This window comes from Leptopilina boulardi, unplaced genomic scaffold (genome assembly GCF_019393585.1).
Source record: "Leptopilina boulardi isolate dan_hultmark-lab unplaced genomic scaffold, ZJU_Lbou_2.1 LbouV2_137, whole genome shotgun sequence".
Taxonomy (NCBI): domain Eukaryota; kingdom Metazoa; phylum Arthropoda; class Insecta; order Hymenoptera; family Figitidae; genus Leptopilina; species Leptopilina boulardi.
In genome coordinates this window covers 1119392-1141810 of record NW_026137682.1, presented here as the reverse complement: position 1 = coordinate 1141810, position 22419 = coordinate 1119392, and the positions used below count along the sequence as shown (strand labels likewise).

Below are 22419 nucleotides of genomic sequence, written 5' to 3'. Positions count from 1 at the left end.
AGGTGGAAAAGTGAGAAGGGAGTTTCATAAGACGTGACCCTGAAAACATAACCTCAAAATTAGGTTTATTTCTAGATTAAAATTCTTACTTACTTTTTCTGGCGATACAAAAATTGTTCAAGTAGATTCGAGTTAATTTAAATTAAAATCTGAAAAGATAACTATTTCGTTTTCTGTATTATTTATAACGATTTATAATTATTTCGAAACTTCCTGACGGCTTATCAAGTACTGGTTTAACTACTGACATTTAAATTTATCAATTTTAATAATATTTAAAATGATAGGCGCATGAAAAAAGTTGAAATTTTAATTAAACAGAGATTTGTATATAAATATAGTTTTCAAGTTCTTTAACCCTCTCCCTGTCCTGGGTTATCCACACTCTAGCGCTATAGAATGTATTTCCCATAGTCCCCACCAGGCGACCGAATTGTCATTTTTTATCTATAACGGTCACTAGGACAGGGAGAGGGTTAAAAAAAAATATTCTGTCTGATTAAATATGAGCTATACTACTGTAACTGAATTTATTAATTTCAACAAGTGAAATTTAAAATCCTTTTAAGTAAATTATGGTATGTGTTAAAATATTTTTAATATTTTTTTTAGATATTTTTTAGATAATAAATAGAAATTTCCGTCAGAAAAAATGAGAAGAAACTTTAAAAACAATAAGAGGATGCGTTATAGTAAAAAAAAAAAAATAATCGCATCTTGACTATTAGTAAAAAGAGCCACGTTTTGTTTTAAGTGTTTGGAAACGTCATCATTGTTCACTGGAAAGACTTTTCCCTTCTACGTAACCGGAAAATCGACTTGGCAGAGAAAATGAAGGAAAAGAATTGAATAAGTAAAAAAAGACGATAAAAGAAGAAGAAAAAGGAGAAGAGAGAAGCGAGTGACGGCTTTCTGTGAGAAAAATGAAATAAATGATCGTGAATGGCCCCTCATCGTCGGCACTGTTCAAGCCGTCAGCCGTTTTTATTAATTCCTCTCAGATACAATTAGTTGGTCTATTCGTCAGACGCGTTTCATTAAGTTCCCCTCCTTCATCCCCGTGCCACTGAACCCTTTTCCCAATCTTTAACCCCTTTCACGTTGCTGCTGCTGCTGCTATTGCTTTCTGGGCCGGACAAAATGATCTTTTTACAATTTTTTCTTTTTTTTTTGAAATAATTGTGAGAATGAAGTTTACAATAAAATATGTAAACGTGGATACAACAGTAATTTATAATTAATAGACAGGAAATCATGTAACATGAAAATTTTATCTCTACCACAAGCGTTTGTGTCAATATTCGACAAATATAAGAGAGAGAGCGATATCAATTTGAATTACCGGCATATATTCAATTATTATTTAAAAATAAATTTTACGAAGAATTTAAAAAATGTTCAATGTGCAATATAAATTGTACAGGAAAAAATATAGTTTAATAATTAAATTCTTTATTTTCAATGTGTGTATAGGGTAAAGCAGACTGTAGTTGGATACTTTCGGAAATTTTTTAAATTAACACTATTTAAAAAGTGTGCAATTAAGATTGTTTCTAATCACGTACCTACCTTACAATTAGTGTAATGAACAAAATGGGATTTTTTCATATATGTATATGTTTTAAAAATAAATTTAACATTAATTCCTGTGATAGTATTACTGCATTATATACATTTGCAATAGTTTATATCGACTGGGTGGGAAACCGATTTTTCGAATTAAACTGGTTTTTGTATCCTTCGTCGCGTCCCAACGGGGAACGGGGAAAATCGAAACCCATTACGAAAATAATAGACGTTTTCAATGGGTGAATTGGGGGTTGAAAAGAGGAGAGGGGTGGGGTGGTTGGATACGCTTTCGCGAGGTTTGCAGATTACCGGGCACGCCAGGTGACCGTTTAGCTTGCGGCGGCACTAGGAATTACTTTTTCGTTCGATTTAAATTATCAGAGGCTTCGCCTATAGTCTATTGCAAAATTCCATCGTGCGATTTATCACGATGTCCTGCAATATCCTTTCCCCCTCTTTTTTTGCAATATATATATGTGTGAAGCTCCACCAGAAGAAAAGTTAAATTTGATGTTAATCGATAGATTTTGAGTTGCTCATTGTACTAATAAAGTTATTAAGTTATTAAACTTTTACGCATTACGTTTAGGAAAAAGTACGGAATTCAGTTTAGTAACTTTGGATATTGCGACCATTTCAGTATATTTTCAAACTTATCTGTTTAAATAAGTAATAAAATATTTTGGATATAGTCTAAAATATTTCATTATTTTCTGTTAAAATGAAAATTAATAATTCAAGAATAAATCAAATGAGCCATAGTTTTCCTAAAAGTATCAAATTGAGACCAAAAATTGCATCAAATCTTTGCAACGTTTTGATGCACATAAGTTATATCAAAAAGAGATCGTTTTGTGTATTATTTTTAAAAATGATACACGAAACAGTCTCATTTTTTGATGCAAAAAATTTAATCAATTTATATCAATCATGGACGAATTGAATCGACTCAAAATTAAACGAATTTTTTTCAGATATTTTGGTAATAGTACAATTGCGGAGACCATTTCACTATTTAATTTGAAAATGAAAATAACAGAAAATTAAAGACAATGTGCAATTCGATAATTAAAAAATGACAGCTTATAAACATAACCTAAAATGCATGAGAAAAAATTTGTCGATAAAATCAATATAGCCGAGCTTTTTAGAAGGTAGATGGCAGTTTTGCTTTTTATAAAAACGATTCAGAAAAAATTTAAAGAAAGAAAATAGATGAGTGCTGCCATCTACCTTCTAAAAAGCTCGGCTATATTGATTTTATCGACAAATTTTTTCTCATGCATTTTAGGTTATGTTTATAAGCTGTCACTTTTTAATTATCGAATTGCACATTGTCTTTGATTTTCTGTTATTTTCATTTTCAAATTAAATAGTGAAATGGTCTCCGCAATTGTACTATTACCAAAATATCTGAAAAAAATTCGTTTAATTTTGAGTCGATTCAATTCGGCCATGATTGATATAAATTGATTAAATTTTTTGCATCAAAAAATGAGACCGTTTCGTGTATCATTTCTAAAAATGATACACAAAACGATCTCTTTTTGATATAACATATGTTCATCAAAACGTTGCAATAGAAAAAGATACAACCAAATTTACTGTGAGAATTTGCTTGGTTCATTTCAGAAATGTTAAAGAAACTTCCTTACTTATCGACGAGTTACCACATGAATTTCTGATAAAGCCCCATATAAAAAATTACGTAACTATTACTGAAAAATTCTTAGGTAAGAAGAAAAAAATTTTTTTTTGTTTCACCTTTTATTACTCATACTTTTTCAAAACATTTTGTTTCTTTTTGCTTATTATCAAAATATAACATTTTTTCTAATCAAAAAGAATAAAATTGACTTGAAACTCGTTACTCGAAGGTTTTTGGGGTTGCTGATTACGAATCCGGTGTCAATTTTTCAAAATTCAAAATGTAGGACCTAATATGGCGAATTTTTTCATAAATCGTTTGGATTTCATTGCTTTACACTGAAAAAAAAATAGTATTGAATCAAGAAAATTTTACTTGCTTCAAGTAAACCGTGGAATTGAATAGGGACAAGTCAATTACGGCATTGGTTCAAGTAAACGATTGTCTTGAGATAGTATATTTGGGACGAGAGCATATATTCTTGATCCAAGAAAATATGGAATTCGAGCAATATATTAATCAACTTGTAACAAATGTAAAATACATTAAAGGAAGAAAATATTTTCTTGTTCTGAGAATATATGTAGTCAAATCAATTGTTTCATTTGATTCATTCAAATCTTTGCAATATTGGATCAAGTAAGACAAGATTTAAATCAAAATATTATTTATATTGTGAGGAGACGATATGTTCTTGGTCCAAGAAAATATGGAATTCGTCTAAGAAGTTTATTGACTTCTAAGAAATGTAAAATATATTAACTCAAGAAAATATTTTCTTGACTTGAGAAAACTTATGGAGTTGAACCAAAAAAATATTTTTCCAATACAAGTAAATATTTACTTGAATTTAACCCCCCCCCCCTCCTACACTCCTTCCTTATCCCACCATGTCTAATTCTTAAGTCAAACATTTTTATTTATTATTAACATTTATATTTTTTATTATTTATTTAAATAATGTTTATTTTACATACACATTTATATTTAATTAATACTTAACACAACTAAAACAAGTATACCTTGAATGAAAATTTTTCACGGTCCGAGGAACTGAACCCGAGTTGCGCGCACCAAAGGCAGTAACGTAGACCACTATGCCATCCTGACTCAATTGATGGTTTTCAAAAACTGCTATTTAAGTTTCACATCCATTTGGAGAGAAATATTTTCTTGGATCAAGAATACGGGATTTGTATTAAGTAAAAAATTAATTCAAAGCAAATGCATAAAACTATTTGATTCAAGAAATGAAAATTCTTCAGACAATATTTTATTATTTTGCTCAATAACCTAATATTCTTAATTGAATACTTTTTGGTACTTCGGGAAAATAAAATATTGGGTTGCGATAAAAACATATTTACTTCTGCCAAATACTAAATTCTTAATTCAAGAATGATTATATAGAAATGCACTAAGTAGATAGAATATTTAGTTTAATTCGTGTTTATTTGAAGCAATATAACTTTTTATATAATTTAAACAAATATTTAGTTATATTAATATTCTGATTTTCTTGTCTCAAGACTATGAGTGTTGGATTAAGTAAAAACTGTTTTTAAAGTGAACAAAAAAGTGATTTGATTCAAGAAACTAAATGACTCCACGTACTTTACTTAACATAAGAACATAATATTCTTGTCTCAATACTTTTTGGGACTTCGTGCAAGTAAAATATTTTTTTTGAAAGAATAACATTATTTGCTTGTATGGAACTCACATTTTCTTATGTCAAGTACATTGCCCAATGCTAATAACTACTTGGCACAAGAAAATAAATTTCTTCCATTAAGATGATATTGGCTTGATTCAAGTAAAGTATCTCAAGTAAATGCATTTACTTGATTCAATGAACTTTTTTTTTCAGTGTATGAAGCAAAATATCGAATTCACTTGAAACTCGTTACTTAATAAGTGTATGGTGTCTTTGACACATGATTTGTAATCTGTGACCCCAAAAATCTCTGAGAAATGAATTTCAAGTAAAATACGTTAATTTTTATTAAATTTATCCGCCATTTTGAATTTTGAAAAACGGATTTCAGATTCGTGATCAGCAACCCCAAAAACCCCCGAGTAACGAGCTTCAAACGAATCCAATTAATTTTTAAAAAATTGTCCGCCATATTGGATCCGACATTTTGAATTTTGAAAAAATGATTTAAGATTCGTAATCAGCGACCCTAAAAACCCTCATTAAAAAGTTTGTCGTTTTAATCAATCTTTTTTTAAAATGTTTGCTGCAAAGGGTTAATTAATAATAAACAAAACAATTAAAAATTGTTTAAACTATTATAAACTAATGAATAATCATATAAAATAGGTATATATTAGCTACTAGTAGTAACTAAAAATTTAATTTAATGAATTTTTATTAATTATTTTTGTATTTTGTAATTATATATTCATTTGTTTATAACTTTTAAAAATTTACAACAATTAAATATAAGTAACAATTTTTTTAATTTTTCATGGTTTTTGATACTAGGTTTGTTCATTTTTAGGTTATTTTAGAATATTTCCACAAAAATATAAATAATTAATTCTTAGTAATTTTGTTTTTTTTATAAGTTTGTTTAAATATTTAATTATTAATAAATTAAATAAAAAATCTACGAAGACAGAGTTGATAATAATTTTATCCTGATATGAGTTATTTTTAAAAAATTTGAAAATCTGTCAATAAATCAAAACTGTAGCCTGTTTTGAATAGTAAATTGCAGATTTTCACCACTGTGCGATCTTGAAAAACGACTAACGCTATAGAATTTAGCGTAATATTGCGATGTATAATGGTTAACGCCGTTAGTAATTTTTCTTGCAGTGGTATTAAAAATGTAAAATTTATTTTATCTACCTAACTTCTATTTTTTTTCAATTTTCAATAAATTCTTTTAAGAATATCAAATATCATCATCATAGAATTTCAATTTCAAGTTTTGAAAAATATTTTTGATCAACCACGATAATAATAAATAATAACCACGATAACGCGAACATATGTGTGAAAGTAGTGCGTCCAATAATGCGATGGGCTGGGGGGGATGCACGAAGAGAATGAGAAATTGAGGGAAAGAAACATTTTGAGTTATAAAGAGAGAAGCAAACGCTTCGTAGACTCTAATGGAAATTAAATGAAAGAGAATTGAATGAACTGTGACCAAAATTCAGTGTTCGGTTTGATAGAAAACAAAAGGGTTTCGAATCGCGTGGGTTTGGTAAAGGGCAATAGAAAAACTCGAAGGGGAGAGAAAGAGTGAGAGAGTTGGGGGGGGGGGTGAGACTTGATTTGTCGAATCGGAAGTGAGTGGAAAAATAGTGGAGCAAATTACAGTTTGAGCGTGTGTAACTAAACGAAGAGAGAAAATTCAACAGTTGAATTTCCGGGAGGAAGACAAAAATACGTATCCCGTTAGTTTTACACTGTGACTCCAATTGATTTCCAATCAATTGTCAATCGAGCGAATTTCAATTGATAGATTGAGGTGGAAAACTATAGGGACGGTGACTTTCTTCTGTCTTTGCTTTCCTTCAACCCCTCAGGGTTGAATGCTCGACAATTATATTTGACTTTTTTTTCCATTCTGTTTCAATGCGCCGTTTTGACTGTTCTCTTTTTATAGGTTTTTTTTTCTAATTTGTTAATAATTTATTTTTTAAAGATAAAAATTAATTATTTTTAAATTGTCGCGCACGATGATATTAATAGCAATAAAGAACATATTATTATTTCGGTACAATAATAATAGAATGTTACATGTGAGAATTGTCTGTTTAATGTACAAATATGATAACTGGTTACGAAGGTTCTATATTCACGAATTAAAACAATAATTGTCTATCGTTTGTTTATTTTTCATTTTTCGCTTGAAATGAAACCGTAATATTTGAAGCACTTAAATGTGAACTACACATTTGGCGTGTGTTTAGAAGTTATAGTGTCTGATGATAATAATGGGAGAAATGAGAGTGTTGGGCAATGTTTGTCCAAGAACTTAGCCCCCTAAATAACCTGTGGCTATATAGCATAGCCAACATATTTTGTTTTATTCGGAGACAAAACAAAGTTTTTACTGTGAAAAAATTAACTAAACTTTTTTTCTACTCTTTTTATTTAGATTTATAAATTATCGGATTTTTACAAAAACATTTTGTTGGGAAACTTGGAAAAGAAAAAAATATGTATATGAATAAATGACAAAATTTGCTGGAAATCACAATGGTACCTATAAATAATAAAGGAATATATATAGCCCATCCATAATAACACATTTCCGAGTGAAAAAGTCGAGTATATGAATCTTCAATGTTGGTATGACAATATCAGCCCCTCGCGGCATTCCCAGGCCTTTTGTGTGAACTACCTCGTTCTTTTAACCAACAACCTTATGATATATAGTCTTGATAATTCAAAATTGGACGAGCGCTTGATTCGTAATCAGGCGAGTCAAAAGAGCGCGAGTGTAAAAAAAAACAGGGCAAATATCATTGCATGCGCTTTCGTTTTAAAAAAAGAGGCAAAAAGAAAAAAAAATATTACGAGAGAGAGAGAGAGAGAGAGAAAGATAGAGCCCCCTTTGTATTCTTTGGTGAAGCAGCGAGGCTTGTCTAAATGAAGTGTTGAAGAGCTCTGCCAACACGAATTGCGAACGGAGAAGTAAAATGTGCCTTTGAATCGCAATACTACAAAGGGCTCGCCGCCAGGCTAATTTGTCTGAATGAGCGAACGATGGACCATGAGGGTAGTAGAACCACAGAGTGCAGAATCATGAGTCGGACCTAATTCTGGATAAACGCCCTTTCATTATTTCCAGTATAGCTATCAACTTTTTCACGTCTTTGTTCTTTTACTTTCGATGCTGCGGACGCTTCGATTCTAGAAAAATAATTCATTATGAAAAAAAAAACGCTTCAGACATTCATTGATGTTTTGTTTGTCAATCATCAATCAAGACTGAAGGACAAAATTTTTTTATTTATTTTTTTTCTATAATATCAAACTAAATTTTTCTTCGTGTAGTGTTATTAAAAATTTTGATGTATGTGCACAAATTTAATAATTTAGCTCAGAATTTAAAAATTATTGTTTCACAAACAATGTGCACATAGCTATGAGACTGTTGATGAAGTAAAAACAAATGTGTCATTATATACTCGCGGGATATAATTTTAGGGATTATGCTCTCTTCTGCGAATGTATGCTTAAGTTGCGTCACCCTTTTAGAGTTTGAAAGTCGTCACCCTTTATTCCTCCGCCAACCCTTCATTTAATTTGCATAAAGAATCCGATAAGAAGACTTTTGCTGGTTCGCGGTAAGAAAAGTACTGTGCAATTATTTACACGAGCCTTTTACCAAGTTCTCTTGCATGTTTAAAGCTGATTGGAATAATCAGTGGTGCCAAGGCTTGTGAGCGCACGTTTGCAACTGTGGCATTGTAATTATTTCCTTGCTAGACAGTTCTTTTAACAATTTTTTTTTCTTAAATTTTTTTTTATAACTTTTGTCAATTAAAATATCCTACAATGTGAAATTACAGTAAGTTTAATTTGTTACAATTGTTATTTGGAATTAAAAAATTTTATTTGACGCAACAGAAAAATTTTTGTTGCTTAAATACCAATAAAACTTTTTCTTGTCAAAACTAAAAAATAGCGTTAGGATTTTTTTGTACAACCCTTTTCAGTGTAACATGGTTCAAATTAATTTTCATCTTTGATATTTTTTTCTGGTTTTATATTTAAGCTGTATTTATTTCTTTAAGATAAAGAAATTAATTAAAATTACTGAGCAAAGAATAAAAAAAATACTACTAGCTAATAGTAATACACTGGTTACAGAGTTTTATATAGAAGAATATAAATGAAATTTAACTTTTGATATAGAATTTCTGATAAGTAAATTTTAAAAATATCAACTTTCTAGGTATAACAGGATTGACGATTCATTAATTCTGGAAAATTAAAAGAAAATTAATTGTTGACTTGTAGTTGGAATGGGTGATGAATGATCAAAAACGATCGTTGAAGAAATTCTGCAAAAGGGATGGAAATATAAATTGCTCTTTATGGGAAAATATTTCTCGCACTTTTAAAATATTTTCATTTTAATAGTCTGGTTAGTAAGAATTATTTTATACTTTGTTTTCCATAAAAGCTCCGTTCAAATTACTTTCTCACTTTTATATGCAAATAGAAAGAAATAAAATAAAAAGCTCCAGATATGATTCTTCTAATCATATATTTTACAATAACAAGTAAAAAATTATAATGAAAACGAGAAAAAGAAAAAAATATTTGTTTAAACTTATTTTTAATCAGGTTTTTAATTCATTAATTTAATTAAAAAATTTTTATTTTACCATTTTTAAATATTATAATTAATACCACACTGAGAAAAATGTTTAGTATCATCTACCAAAGTTTGGTTCTCTCTACCAAATTTTTTATTTGATATATGTGCAACTAATCCGTTTGGTTCGGACTACTAAATTTTTTCGTTGAATCATTTTGTTCGGTCTACCAAATTTTTTGTTTTGCACAACTAACTTATTGTTTTTAAGCAAACAAAAAATTTAGTTAAATGAAAATTTTTTTTTTGTTTTCTCAACCAACTTATTTTTTTGTTTCACCCTTTTCTCTTTATATAACCTACCTATGCCTACTTAAATTAATTTCTATCGCGGAAAAAACCTAACACTGCTGGGGCTCGAACCCTCAGACTACGCAACGCTAGTCGAGAACGCTGACCACTACTCTACGAATCCTACTAACAATTTGAGATTAAATTATTTTCACAATGTATAAAAGCTGGAAAAAAACTTTCGTTCTTGTAACAAGTTTTATTTATTTATTTTCACTACACAAACTTTTTTTTTTAAAAAATGTCTGAAAAACATAAAAACTTCAACACTGAAACTTCACGACGCGAACGACATATGGTTAATGTAGACATCCCGTGAATGGGAAGCGACGCCATATTTACGAGAAGAGCGCGTGCGCAATACAGCATGTCAGCTATTTAGTACTGGGAACCAAACTATTTAATTCGTAAACATGAAAGCTTCAAATATATTTTTTGGTAGAGCCAACTAAACTTCCCGATTTATTGCCACTTTCTATTCTGTTGTGACAACCATATTTTAGTAACGCCAACTAAAAAAGCTCAACTAAATTATTTTCTTATTATTACGAAATTATTTTTCTCAGTGCATTAATGAAATAATGTAATAATTTTATTCATATTTAATATTTTCTGTTAATAAATCTTTTTTTCACTAAATTGTGAGCTAAATAAAAGTTAGTCTTTATAACTGAAATTTGTTCTTTAAAAGAGTACATTAGCAAGAAATGAGATTTTTATGTAAATATTCACTAAATCTAGACGCTTCATTTATCGTTTCGAAATCGGATTAAAAATTTACTGTCAACGGCATAATCAATTGGTTTCCAATGATTGGAGTATTGTGTCCCTTGTTTCTTTACTTGAATAACTTGCAATACTTTTTTTTCGTACTATATATTTTTCTTTTTCTTTTGGCGTTTCTCCGTTTCTGTTTGGTTTTCGTTTATATATAGATCGATACTCGGGGATATATAAGGGAACACGAAAATCCGTTCACCGTGAATTACGGTGACGGGCCGTATCCCATCCATTATCCTGGCCGCCCCTGATTCCCCGGTAATTAACTATCAATTCGCCCGATCGGTAGCGCACACCGGTTATATTTCGTTGTCCTGGACTGTATATATATATGTGTGTCTGTGTATGCACCTAAATTCTCGACGTTCGATCTTCGATGTGATTATCGATCGTTTTGTATCCTTACGTGGCTTCTGGCTTCATTGAGAATTACCATCGTAACGCAGTACCACCTTCATTGTGATCCAATTATCCAGTTACGTCCCAATCTCAATTCGAGAAATCGGTTTCTGTGCAAATCGAAAGATACCTTCGAAGCTAAAAACCTTCTCTTCTTTTACACCAAAGTTATCGATTGCTTAGTTCCGACAAATTCAAGTCCGAGGGATTACTTTCTTATTATACAGTAGGAAGCCTGGGATTTAGAATTTAAACTTGACTTTCTTTAAAGGACCTGATTTTTTCTAGGGGGGGAAGATCTTATAAGTAAAATAAAATCGAATACATTCTGCCGCAGAATTACAAACACACATTTATTGAGATTTAGTTTATAAATTTTTCAAATTTCTGTTTTACATTTTAGTTTGTATATAAAAATCGTATGGAGTTCCAGTTCCTAATTGACAGATTTATTATTTTCTCAAAGCACATTTTTTCAAAAATTTTTTTTTTTCCAAAAATATTGTTTTATTTTATTTTTCAAATTTTAAAGTGCAACTTCAAGTCAGAAAACGTTCATTTGCTGTTATTTCTAGTGTAAGGGAGAGTGGAGTAAAGGCGCTAGGGTTACAGAGAAAAAGAAAAATGATTTTCCTATTGGTTTAAAAAATATATAAAATTACCGACATAGAAATCTACCTTACCGACTGATGGTTTATATTTAAAAAAAAACCCTGTTTTACCATCAGTCGATAAGATAGATTTCTATGTCGGTAATTTCATATGAAATGCCTCATATACATTTTACTTATTTCCACCCAAAGATAAGGGCAATAGAAAAAATCACGCGCAAAATAGTGCGCGCCATATTTTGCTAGTAGTATAATAAAACAAATATAGTTAATAAGTAGAACAACTGTAGGTAGTGAATTTTAACAAATACAGAATTAAGAGATCAAAACTTGGTTGTGACGATAATTCATGAGAAATAGAAAAGCGGATGATATTTGATCTTGAAATGTGAAATCTGTCATTTTCAATTCAGTAAATATATAGAGGTATATACTTAAGTAATATGCAAAACAAGAATTTAAAACTGAAAAAAGAAGAAAGAGAGTGGGAGCACACTGAGAATATTTTATATAAAAGTGTATTTAAAAATACATGACATTCGAGGTCTATGCTGAAAGATTGCGCGCAAGAAATGTCCATGGAGTCTTGAGACAGGGAGTTATTTCAAGAGACGATATTCTGAGCGCAAAAGAAATTTAAAGTATTCCGTAATCGTAACATTGCATTCAAGAAACGAGGAACAAGGAAGATCTTGTATTTTTAACGTTGGAACGCAATTCGATGCTTAAATATTCTTCTCATTCCTTATTCAGAGTATATTTCATTCGTTTCGTTCCTTTCCTTCGGTCTTGCGAACACTAAGAAATACGCAGACACATATATATATATATATATTCCATCCCTTGGGTGGGCTCAACTTAACTCCGCATCGAGACCGGATTTTCCAACGTTGAAGCCAGTATAAAGAGGAAAAGAGAGAGAGGACATTTGCTAACAATCCCGCCCTCGTTTCAAACCGAAAAATCCCAATGATTTGTGCGTCTTATCTGCATTTTAATTACCACGAATAATTTCCCGAATAATCATCTTCCACTTTTGCTCCACTGATTGTTTTTTCTTCCACCCCTCCCCCGTGTGCTCTAGACACACTGAAGATTTTAGCAGGTGATGTGATAATCTTGAGGGAGAATGAATTATTTTGTGATTGTGAAATTATGAATTTTGATTTATTGAGTTTCTAAATATAGTCAACAATGTTTTATCGTCATTTAATAATTTTGTGATTTAATTGTGAATTAATGGATTGAATCCTATTCAGTGATATAGTTTTTGGCTATAAATGATTTCAATTGCGGTGAGAGTAGAAGTTTATGTCAAACAGACGTGTTAGAAGGAAAGAATGGCATTGCGTCCCAAGAAACCATTACTAAGAGAGAAACTTGGCTCACATGGGTTTGATTCATTGGTGATCTAGAAGGCTTCATTCCTTCCTCTCGCTGAAGCTTCTGAAGGAACTTAATCCTATAGAGACATGGAAGTTTCGACTTGTATTAAGCGTGCCCTTACAGACTTGTTGTGTAAGTCTGATAATCGGATCCTGTCACAGAATGTGAAACTAAGATAAATCTAAATTAGTTTCAAACAAAAATATACTCAAATTCAAATAATTAATTATTATGTTTTTATTTCAATTAAAATATATATTATCCTATTCTGCTATATAGAACTACATTGGAAATAATTAAATAAATATTCTTTTGAAAAATAAAATTACGCAGATTAGGAGGTTTAAAAATTTTCTAAATATATTTTTATTTCATAATAATATAAACATAATCAGAATACATGTAACCTCAAATATAAAGGTATTTTTAATCGCATTAAATTTAATTTAAACTTAAATTGAAAAACAAAAAATTGACTATTCTTTTAATTTGTAACATTGATAAGTAGGTATACCACTTATTCAAATCAGTGAATGAAAAATCAATAAAACAAAAATTCTTCGGTAAGAAAATTCCATTCATTATGAATTTTACTTTATAAAATCTGGTTAAACAGAAATTCGATTTTGTTTACATCAAAACATGGAAAAAGATAATTATTTTTAATTTGAATGATTTTATTTTACGCTTTCTTGCAAGAAATTAATTTATCAAAACAGATTTATTATTTGGGTCTGGAATTTTTTTAAATATGATCTAGAAAATTTGGAAAAGTCATGAAATTGATAAAGAAGTACTTCTTCATTGTTTTATTATTATTAATTATTATTATTTTATTCCTAAGAGTTATATATTTAAAATTTTGTATTTAAATTCTCAAATATTATATCACAAAATTAAGAAATACCCAATAGTTTTGTATTAAACATTTTTATTTCTTATACAAACTATTCCTTCATTGTAAAAAAACACACGTGTGTTTATTTTATCTGTTTCAAGGTAAACATATTGGAAATATTATCATTAATTTATACCATAAGTAAACTAACTAAGTATACATTTTATATATATTTCAATATCTTGTAAAGTAAAACACACGTGCTTGATAGAATTTTTAACCACATGACACTGTAGAAATAATGACAATTTACTTTTACCTAAATCTAAATTTGCGAATCTTGCATGCTTTTGACTCATAAAATCACCGAAAATTCATTTATTTAAATGAACCCGAGGCGAAATTTGAATCCTCTTTAGCTTCCCTTAGAACCTAAATAGGCCCTCTTTTGGATCTTGTAGACTCCCTTAGACCCTTCTTTGAATCCAAACGTGGAAGAAAGGGAAATTTGCGACTAGTTGAAGAAGCTAAAGAGAGTCTAGTTCGATTAAAAAAGTACAAAAAATACAAAAAAATACTCTTTTAATTATTTTGATTAAAGCAAAATGAATTTTTTTCATGCAATTTTTCTTTAATTACCCTTTAAAAACTGAAATTAACATATTTTGAAGCGTTTTCAAAAAATTAATAGAATTAGAGCAATTTCAAAATTTTCAATATTTTAATCAATTTTTATACCCTACTTTGAATCCAAACGTGAAAGAAAGGTTAATTTGCGAATAGTTGAGGAAGCTAAAAAGGGTCTGTTTAACCCTACTTTACTCCTTGTAAAGTAGGCCTTAAATTTTGCCTTGGGAATCGTTCAGAAATTTAAATGCACGTTTAATGTGGTACTCTAAAGTTTTCTCTATCTTTGGTGTGGCTCTCTTTAGAAAAACTGACTAACGATCGACAGGGCTGTTACGCCGTTTATAATACCTTTCTTAAGAAAAAACTACCTTACGGCCTTGTTTGTTTTCCTATAAATTAGTCTATTTTTGACAATAAATAAAGAACTTTTAAAAATTCAACAAAATGTTTAGAATTTGATGAGAGCCATTTCATTCATGATATTTCTATACCACATGTACTTATCATTATCAGTATGGTTATACTTTAGCTTCAGTTTTAAAACATGGCCTAATTCTCCAATATCCACGAATCTATAGTTTTCAACTTTAAATTGGGTTCCTGGTAATAGAATGACATTTTCCTGTTTTTCTTTATAAAATTGTTCAATTTTTGCCCTTACATATGATCCATTAAATACCATTTCATAAATAACGTTTAAACATCCTAATGTTGGATAACCAGTAAATCTCATAGCAGATGCAAAACTTGTAGAAGTTTGAGTAAATTTTCTCAGAGTAATGTATTCTTTAGAAGATATTATTCTAAGAATTGTAATTGGTTTAGATTCGACTCTAAATAATTTTAAGTCAAACTCTCCGTCTGGATCGTCAGACTGCCTTATAGCCAATTTATACAATGCAATTTTCATTAACTTTGCTTCTTGGGCGTCTCCTGTTATTCTTGTATATCCTGTTGTCGCGAAATTTCGTATGGCATAGTAATCATGAAATGTGACAGCAAAACTTGCTTTCTCTTCATTGTAATTTTGAATTATACTTTCTATCGATGTTTCTTCTTCAATCTTACGCCTTTCTGCTTTTGAGTAAAGAGAATTAATTCTAAAATTACCATCATAATTTGATACATTGTGGACTTCAAATCGGGTGTCGTATCTTAATTTACTTAATCGATCAGGATTATCTATTATAAAGTTACTACTCCAAATAGGTTCTATAAAGGAATCGTTTTTTAACCAAAAATTAATAAATCGAGTGAGAGTTGCGTTATCTGGAAATGTGTATTTTCGAAGCATATTTCTTATTTGATTTTCAGAAACATTTGTATTTTTCAAAATGAATTTTATGGATTCTTCTTCGTAGCAAAATTTTTCATTTAAACGCTGACGCCTTCTGCAACGATTAGCATGTCTCCACTTATTGAAATACTGCATATCAAAACATTGATGATCATAGTCATCTTCTTGAATTACTATTCCAGAATATAAAAGTCTAGTTGGTCTCCTTATAAGTTTGTTATTAATTTCATACATATTATGATCAGGTTCAGGTTGGAAAGTTTTCTTATTTAAAGCAATGTACATTTTCTTTTCTTTTTCCATTTCCCCTTGTGTAAGTATTCTTTCATCTTTTAATTCATAACCAGTTCTGACCTGTGCAATTTTTAACTGTATATCAGAAATAAAAATAAATTTATAACCATAACCAGTATTACCTCGATTATCTACAATATTAACGTAAACATCTTCTTTACTTTTTACACCAATAGTACCAACGCGTTTGAAAAATGTGGATTTTAAAATTGATATCTTAGAAAGACAACTTATGACTGAATTAAAACTGAAATCAGTTTTTTCTTTCAAAGAATTTGTTATGTTTTCAATTACTCTTATCTCATCTTTAGTTGTAAAAGTTAATTGAAATGCTGGATCTTTTATGTGTAAGCAGATATCTTCGAATATTTTATTCATGTTTAACCTTCGCCGGACTGGATACTTTTTATATACACGGTTGACAAGATCCCACCCAGGGTGGGCCAAATGTTTTCTTCTTTGTATATTGCAATAAAAACTTAGAATCATTCAGTTTTTTTCCAAAATTGTTATATGTTACCAAATAATATATTTTATTAATGTTTTGTTGATTTTTTATTTGTTTAAACAATTTATTATTAATAATTTATAACTTTTTCAAATATACATACGACAGTAGAAGAATTTTATAAATTTGTTACCTTTTCTTCGTAGTTATTAATTCAAAGGTTATAAATAAAATAAAATATATAATTTAATTTGCAACAACTATTATTATAAATTGTTTAAACAAATAATTGTTGCTATTTATTAACATTCTTCATAATATTCCTAGAAAATTGCAATTTTTTCTAATTTTGCAACTTAACAAGCACAACATAATAACACAAAGATTTTATATGAATTTACTATTTAACCAATTGTTTAAACAAATAATTGTTGCTATTTATTAACTTTCTTTATAATGTTCCAAGAAAGTTGCAATTTTTTTCTAATTTTGCAACTTAACAAGCTCAACATAATAAACATGAAGATTTTATATGAATTTAGTATTCAAACGATTGTTTAAACAATTTATTGTTGTCATTTATTAACTTTCTTGTAGTGTACCTAGAAAGATGCAGTTTTTTCCTAATTTTGCAATTTATCAAACCGAATATAATATAGCCAGACAGATTTGACATAAATTTACTAATTTAACAATTGTTTAAACAATTGTTGAATTTACAATTTTACATCAAATCTATCTTTTATTATATTCGGCTTGATGAGTTGCAAAATTAGAAAAAAACGGCAACTTTCCAGGTGCTGTACAAAAAAAGTTAGTAAATAATAACAATAATTGTTTAAACAATTGTTGAATTAATAATTTTACGTCAAATCTATCTTTTATTATATTCCGCTTGATAAAATTGCAAAATTAGAAAAAAACTGCATCTTTCTAGGTGCAGAACAAAGAAAGTTAATAAATAATAACAATAAATTGTTTAAACAAATGAAAAATGCAATATAATATTTTTTATATCTATTATTTGACATCATAAAACACTCACAGTGAAAAGTCTGCATGATTTCAAGTCTTTTTGTAAAATAGAATTAAAAAAATATCTGAATCATCCCGGTTATCTCCGTACATACATTGATAAAAGTTATAAATAATCAAGAAGAAATTTTTTTTTTAAAATTTGTTTTTACATTTTTTGAAAGTTCTTAAGATTTTGTTCAGTGACTTAAAATCGCGATTCAATTAAGGCAAAACTCTAGAAGATATGGCAATTTCAATTTGTCTGGCCCACCCTGGGTGGGCATCTTGTCAAGCGAAGGTTAAGGAAGTTCTCTCGCAAACAGAAATGACGAAGAGTTAATTATCAAACTTGATAAACTGATAGATAATGGTTTAAAGAAGATGTAGTTAAATTTTTAGAGGTCTAGGTGGATTTTGACAAAAGATATAAATAATTTTCTCTTTTCACATTTAACACGGGTTCTTATGGGAAATTGAATTTTTTGGTCTGAAATCTCAAATTGTGAAAAATCTGACGAAAAGATATTACTGGAACTTTATATATATAAAGTTTAATAGCCAATGTTCACTTACTTTTAATAAAATTGATCAGACCTGGCTTAGGAGACACTCAATTAATTATTTTGTCTAAAAAAACATTGTATTTTGACAATCAGAAATTACTTAGCACAACGCTTGGCAACGTTGCGTCTTGTAGGTTAGGTATAGAAAAAGCGCGAAATTTGAAAGTAATATAAGTAGTATATACATATAATAGTATATTCTTCAAAGATTCATAATAATGAATAATAATTTGAATTTGCTTATAAAAAATTAAGATTTTTAAAATAATAAATTATTGTTATTATTATTTAACGAAAATAAATCAAACAATAGCAGACGACACGAAACGGAACGGGGGAAGTATAATCCAACGTTGCCAAGCGTTGAGCTTGTACTACGTGATACAAATGAAAACTTAAATGGGCATTGATTTGACTGACGTTGGAGGGAGAGAACTTCCTTAATGCGTTTAATATTGAAATGTTGTATTTATATCTTTTTGGTACAATTTCATCTATTACTTTACTAGTTGCAATTTGAAAAAATACTGCTCTGAAAAGTGGACCTAATGAATGTTCATCATCATCTACATAATTTATATAAAATTGTGAACAACTTTTCTTGGATGTGTCTGACAAACAAGGATAATATGGTACTAAAGATAAACCAAATTCTTTCCACCAATCACTTTTCAATGGTTTATCGATTCCTCGGTAATTGTCCAAAAAATTTAAGTATGATTCTAATCGTGATTTTTTATATTTTATTAAATTTTGAAAAAATTCTCTAAGATTTTCCTGAGCTGTTTTCATAGTTGTATATGTAACAACACTGTATAATTTCTGAAAATGGAATCTACTTTCTCGTGGCAAACGTTCAGGATTATCAGCTTCATTGGTTAATGTCACGCTGTAATCTTCTCTTCTTAAAAGATAGTAATTAAAACTTTTATTATTTGGAAAATAAAATTCCAATATATCATATGGTAAATGTATTAATTCTGAAAAATCACCTTGTTCTACTGTATTGCTAGGAATTAGTAAATTTATAACGACTTTAATATTGTTAATTTGCTCTATTAGAGATGGTGGAAAGGCGTCTTGAACTAATTGAAAATCATACGTTTCATATAATTCGGTGATGTTATTAATTTGATTTTTAGTGTATTCTTTTATATTAGGTAGAGGATTGCCATCTTTGCATTGGAAGGTTGTAGGATGAAATAAGTAAACGGGAAGTATAGATTCTTTTTCATTTAAAGTTAAATGTGTACAATGTTGGTCTATGAAAGTTTTGGCCAATGCGGCACTACTTTGAAAACTAGAAAGTGCCATATGCATATTAAGTATGTAACCACTCTTTAACTTATCTTTCATGTCATTAAATGCATTAGTTGTATATTGAAATAATTGATTATAAGCAGTCTTCCAAAAATTTAAATCGGATATTAAATTTGCCATGCTTTCATAGGCAAATAAATATTTTGATTTAAAAATATAATACGAAAGAGCTGGTAGAGCAAACGCTTTTATGAGATTAAAATTCTTCTTGTCGGTTTCTATTAATGTTTCGATTACATGACCGGTTATTAAGTATTGGTCAAATAAATTTTCTTCAGTCAAAATTTCAACATGGCTTTCAAAATCATTGTAATATATAGAATTTATTCTTCCAGCTCGGAGAAACATTGAACCAGCTTGTGCATAAACATAATCAAGAGACAATAAACTAATATTGGCTTTTGGTCGAGGAAATAGAGATAATATTATGTCTTTGAATATTCTGTCTACTGATAAAGGACTTAACGTCGAGGTTTCACCATATTCGTTTTCAAAAGACGCATTGTAAAAATTTACTTTGATCGCATTCAATACAGTTTCTATTTGTAAATTTTCTGCTTTCAAAAAAATATCAGCCAAGAAGGCATAAATATTACCATATTTTTCAAATACTAGGGAACTAATAATGTAGTCGAACATCGCATTAACAAATGTGATATCAAAGTTTTCGTTGTCTTTTTCTCCATAAAGGTCGCTTCCTTTTAACAAATTTCTAATTAATTGATCCATTTTGATTTTACTATTCTCATGATCTTCCAAATATTTGTAAAGTGCATTGACTATTGGAATTTGTTTACTTTGGTCTATTTCGGAAAGATATTCTTCAATAAATAAAAAATCACTTAGGATATTTATATAATTAAAAATTGGTATTAGCTGAACTGTTTCTAGAGCATTTTTAAATGTATCCATTCTTGAAGGTGGATTTTATAAGTTTAAAGTTTGTATTTACTAATATATAAACAATAGTTAGCTATTTCTGTTTTTAGCTGATTCTGATGTTGATTTTTTAATTTGTATAACAAAATTACTGTGTACCAAAATTAACTTATTATCTGTAAAATAATATATTTAGTTGTTGAAAAATTAGTATCTTTCTTTCTGAATTTAAATTAATAAAATGTTTAACCAATGTACTAAACAATACTCTTTAATTTTTATAAGTATTATAATTAAAAGTTTAACATAACAGTAAATAGGAATATTAAATGGTTGCGGATATAAAAAGTGCACAAAAATAAAATCTAAAACATGTTTTATACCTTGTATTATTTATGAAACCTTATAGCTGTCAATAATTATTTTTTTGTTTTGTTAACTCTTTATATGAAATATTATTTGCTATGAGAGTTACCTCTCTGATCTACACTAGAGAGAACTACTACACTAGTTTGTTTCATAATTATATCCGTAAGTTGATATAATTTATTTTTAATTTTTGTTTACTTATGAATATTTTCTTTTGAAATGTGAATCGTTTTATTGATACAGTTAAAAAAATAAGAATTATTTTATTATCAGTACGTAGATGTTATGTGAAACTATATTGTTAATCGCAACATAAATTGTAATTTAATTTTTAAATATGAGTTAAACTTCATCAAGCGTACTCATCTCAAAAAATAAATTGTTTTACTTCTAAACTTTGAATTAACGTTAAGAAAAAGATTCCATTTGATATAGTCTTTCTTAAAATTTAAAATTCATACAGACATCTCCATAAAATTTGTAACGTTTGCAATTATTGAATCTGATTAGCTCGCCGTGCCAGGGTTTTTTGACTTAAATAAAAATAAAACAACGGGTTAATTACAAATCGAAAACAAATTTTTTATTTACAATATTATTTACAAGCAATGCAAAAATTGACTAGACGTTTACGGACTGACATCAAGTTTCGTACGTTAGTTTAATATATCGTGAACCGCGCTATTGGTTCCATTACGATAAAAATATAAAATAACATGAATGTAGTGATAAAGACTGCGGTAGCAATGATAATTGCGATCAGTTCGCAAGATTCGCGAAACATTAGCGACGTATTGTACGTAACGATAAAACTACTGTAACGGAACACGGATGCTATTAAACGAGTAACGATGAATAAAATATGATAATTCGCGGTTTGCTCGAATTCGCGGGAGGATTTATTAATTGTGTTAATCACGACGTCAAAATGATATTTGATTTAACCGGCATCCATCTGGTGCGTCGAGCCGTAGGGTGTAATAGGCTTCGATAGGAATCGAGCCGCAAAATCTGCTTAATCGGCGTCAACCTGGGTATTAGAACCTTTGAAAAATCTTCTTCTTGGGCGATGTTCCTCCTCCTATCTACGTAAGAATCTAAATGCGTTCGAGTAAAACTCGACATACATCGGTTATTAGAGTAAAACTCTACCAGCAAAGAGTAAGACTCTAGGCTACTGCAGAAATGTAAAACCTTACTGCTCTGAGTAACACTCAGTTCTGTACTTAATTCACAAATCCGCCTCCTTTTATACCCGCTCGACTGTCCGTGAAGTGGTGGGGACGAACGATAGGATCGAGCATCTGGTGGGGGGAATCTCTCCGTCTGCGTGGTGCTAGGTCGATTCTGGGTTGATGGCGCGCAGCTTTTCGGTCTGTGCACTGGGTCTTTCTCCACCATCCGTTTCTTTGCCTGGGTCTTTCGCTCGGTCTCGCATTGCTTAATTTCTGCGCGCGCACGTCTGTCAGCTGGTTATCGGAAAATCAATAATGTCGCGATTATTGATTTAACGTTTTATTATTCTCTTATCATTGTTATTTTCTTATACCTAATATTTATTTTTAGTTATTACAATATTACAAATTACCGATCGATCTATTCAGAATTGTACAAGAAAATTTGACGAAAAAATGAAAATTGATCTAACAATCACATGCATTTATTTAACTTATAAACTTGTCAATTGTTAACATTAAAAAAATTAGTGGAAAGAAGGGCAAGATGGA

The 22419-nt window shown here is 29.3% G+C and overlaps 2 protein-coding genes across 6 annotated transcripts in view; one reads left to right on the top strand and one right to left on the bottom strand.

The window, feature by feature from the left end:
- LOC127291435 (nucleolysin TIAR) overlaps positions 1-22419 on the top strand; it is a 907547-nt gene that overhangs the window by 58780 nt on the left and 826348 nt on the right. The gene's annotated exons all lie outside the window — the stretch shown is intronic.
- Positions 12815-20808, bottom strand: LOC127291434 (uncharacterized). Of its 2 annotated transcripts, none has more exons than XR_007844602.1 (2): positions 20707-20808; positions 12815-13189 (listed from the first exon to the last, which is right to left on the bottom strand). XR_007844602.1 is itself a non-coding variant. In XM_051320565.1 (2 exons), the coding sequence occupies exon 2, from the start codon at positions 20354-20356 to the stop codon at positions 18413-18415; it is 1944 nt and encodes a 647-aa protein (XP_051176522.1). In that variant the 5' UTR covers positions 20357-20499; positions 20707-20805; the 3' UTR covers position 18412. The 2 variants fall into 2 exon arrangements, 1 of the variants encoding a protein (XP_051176522.1); XM_051320565.1 differs by lacking the exon at positions 12815-13189 and adding an exon at positions 18412-20499 and having other exon boundaries at positions 20707-20805.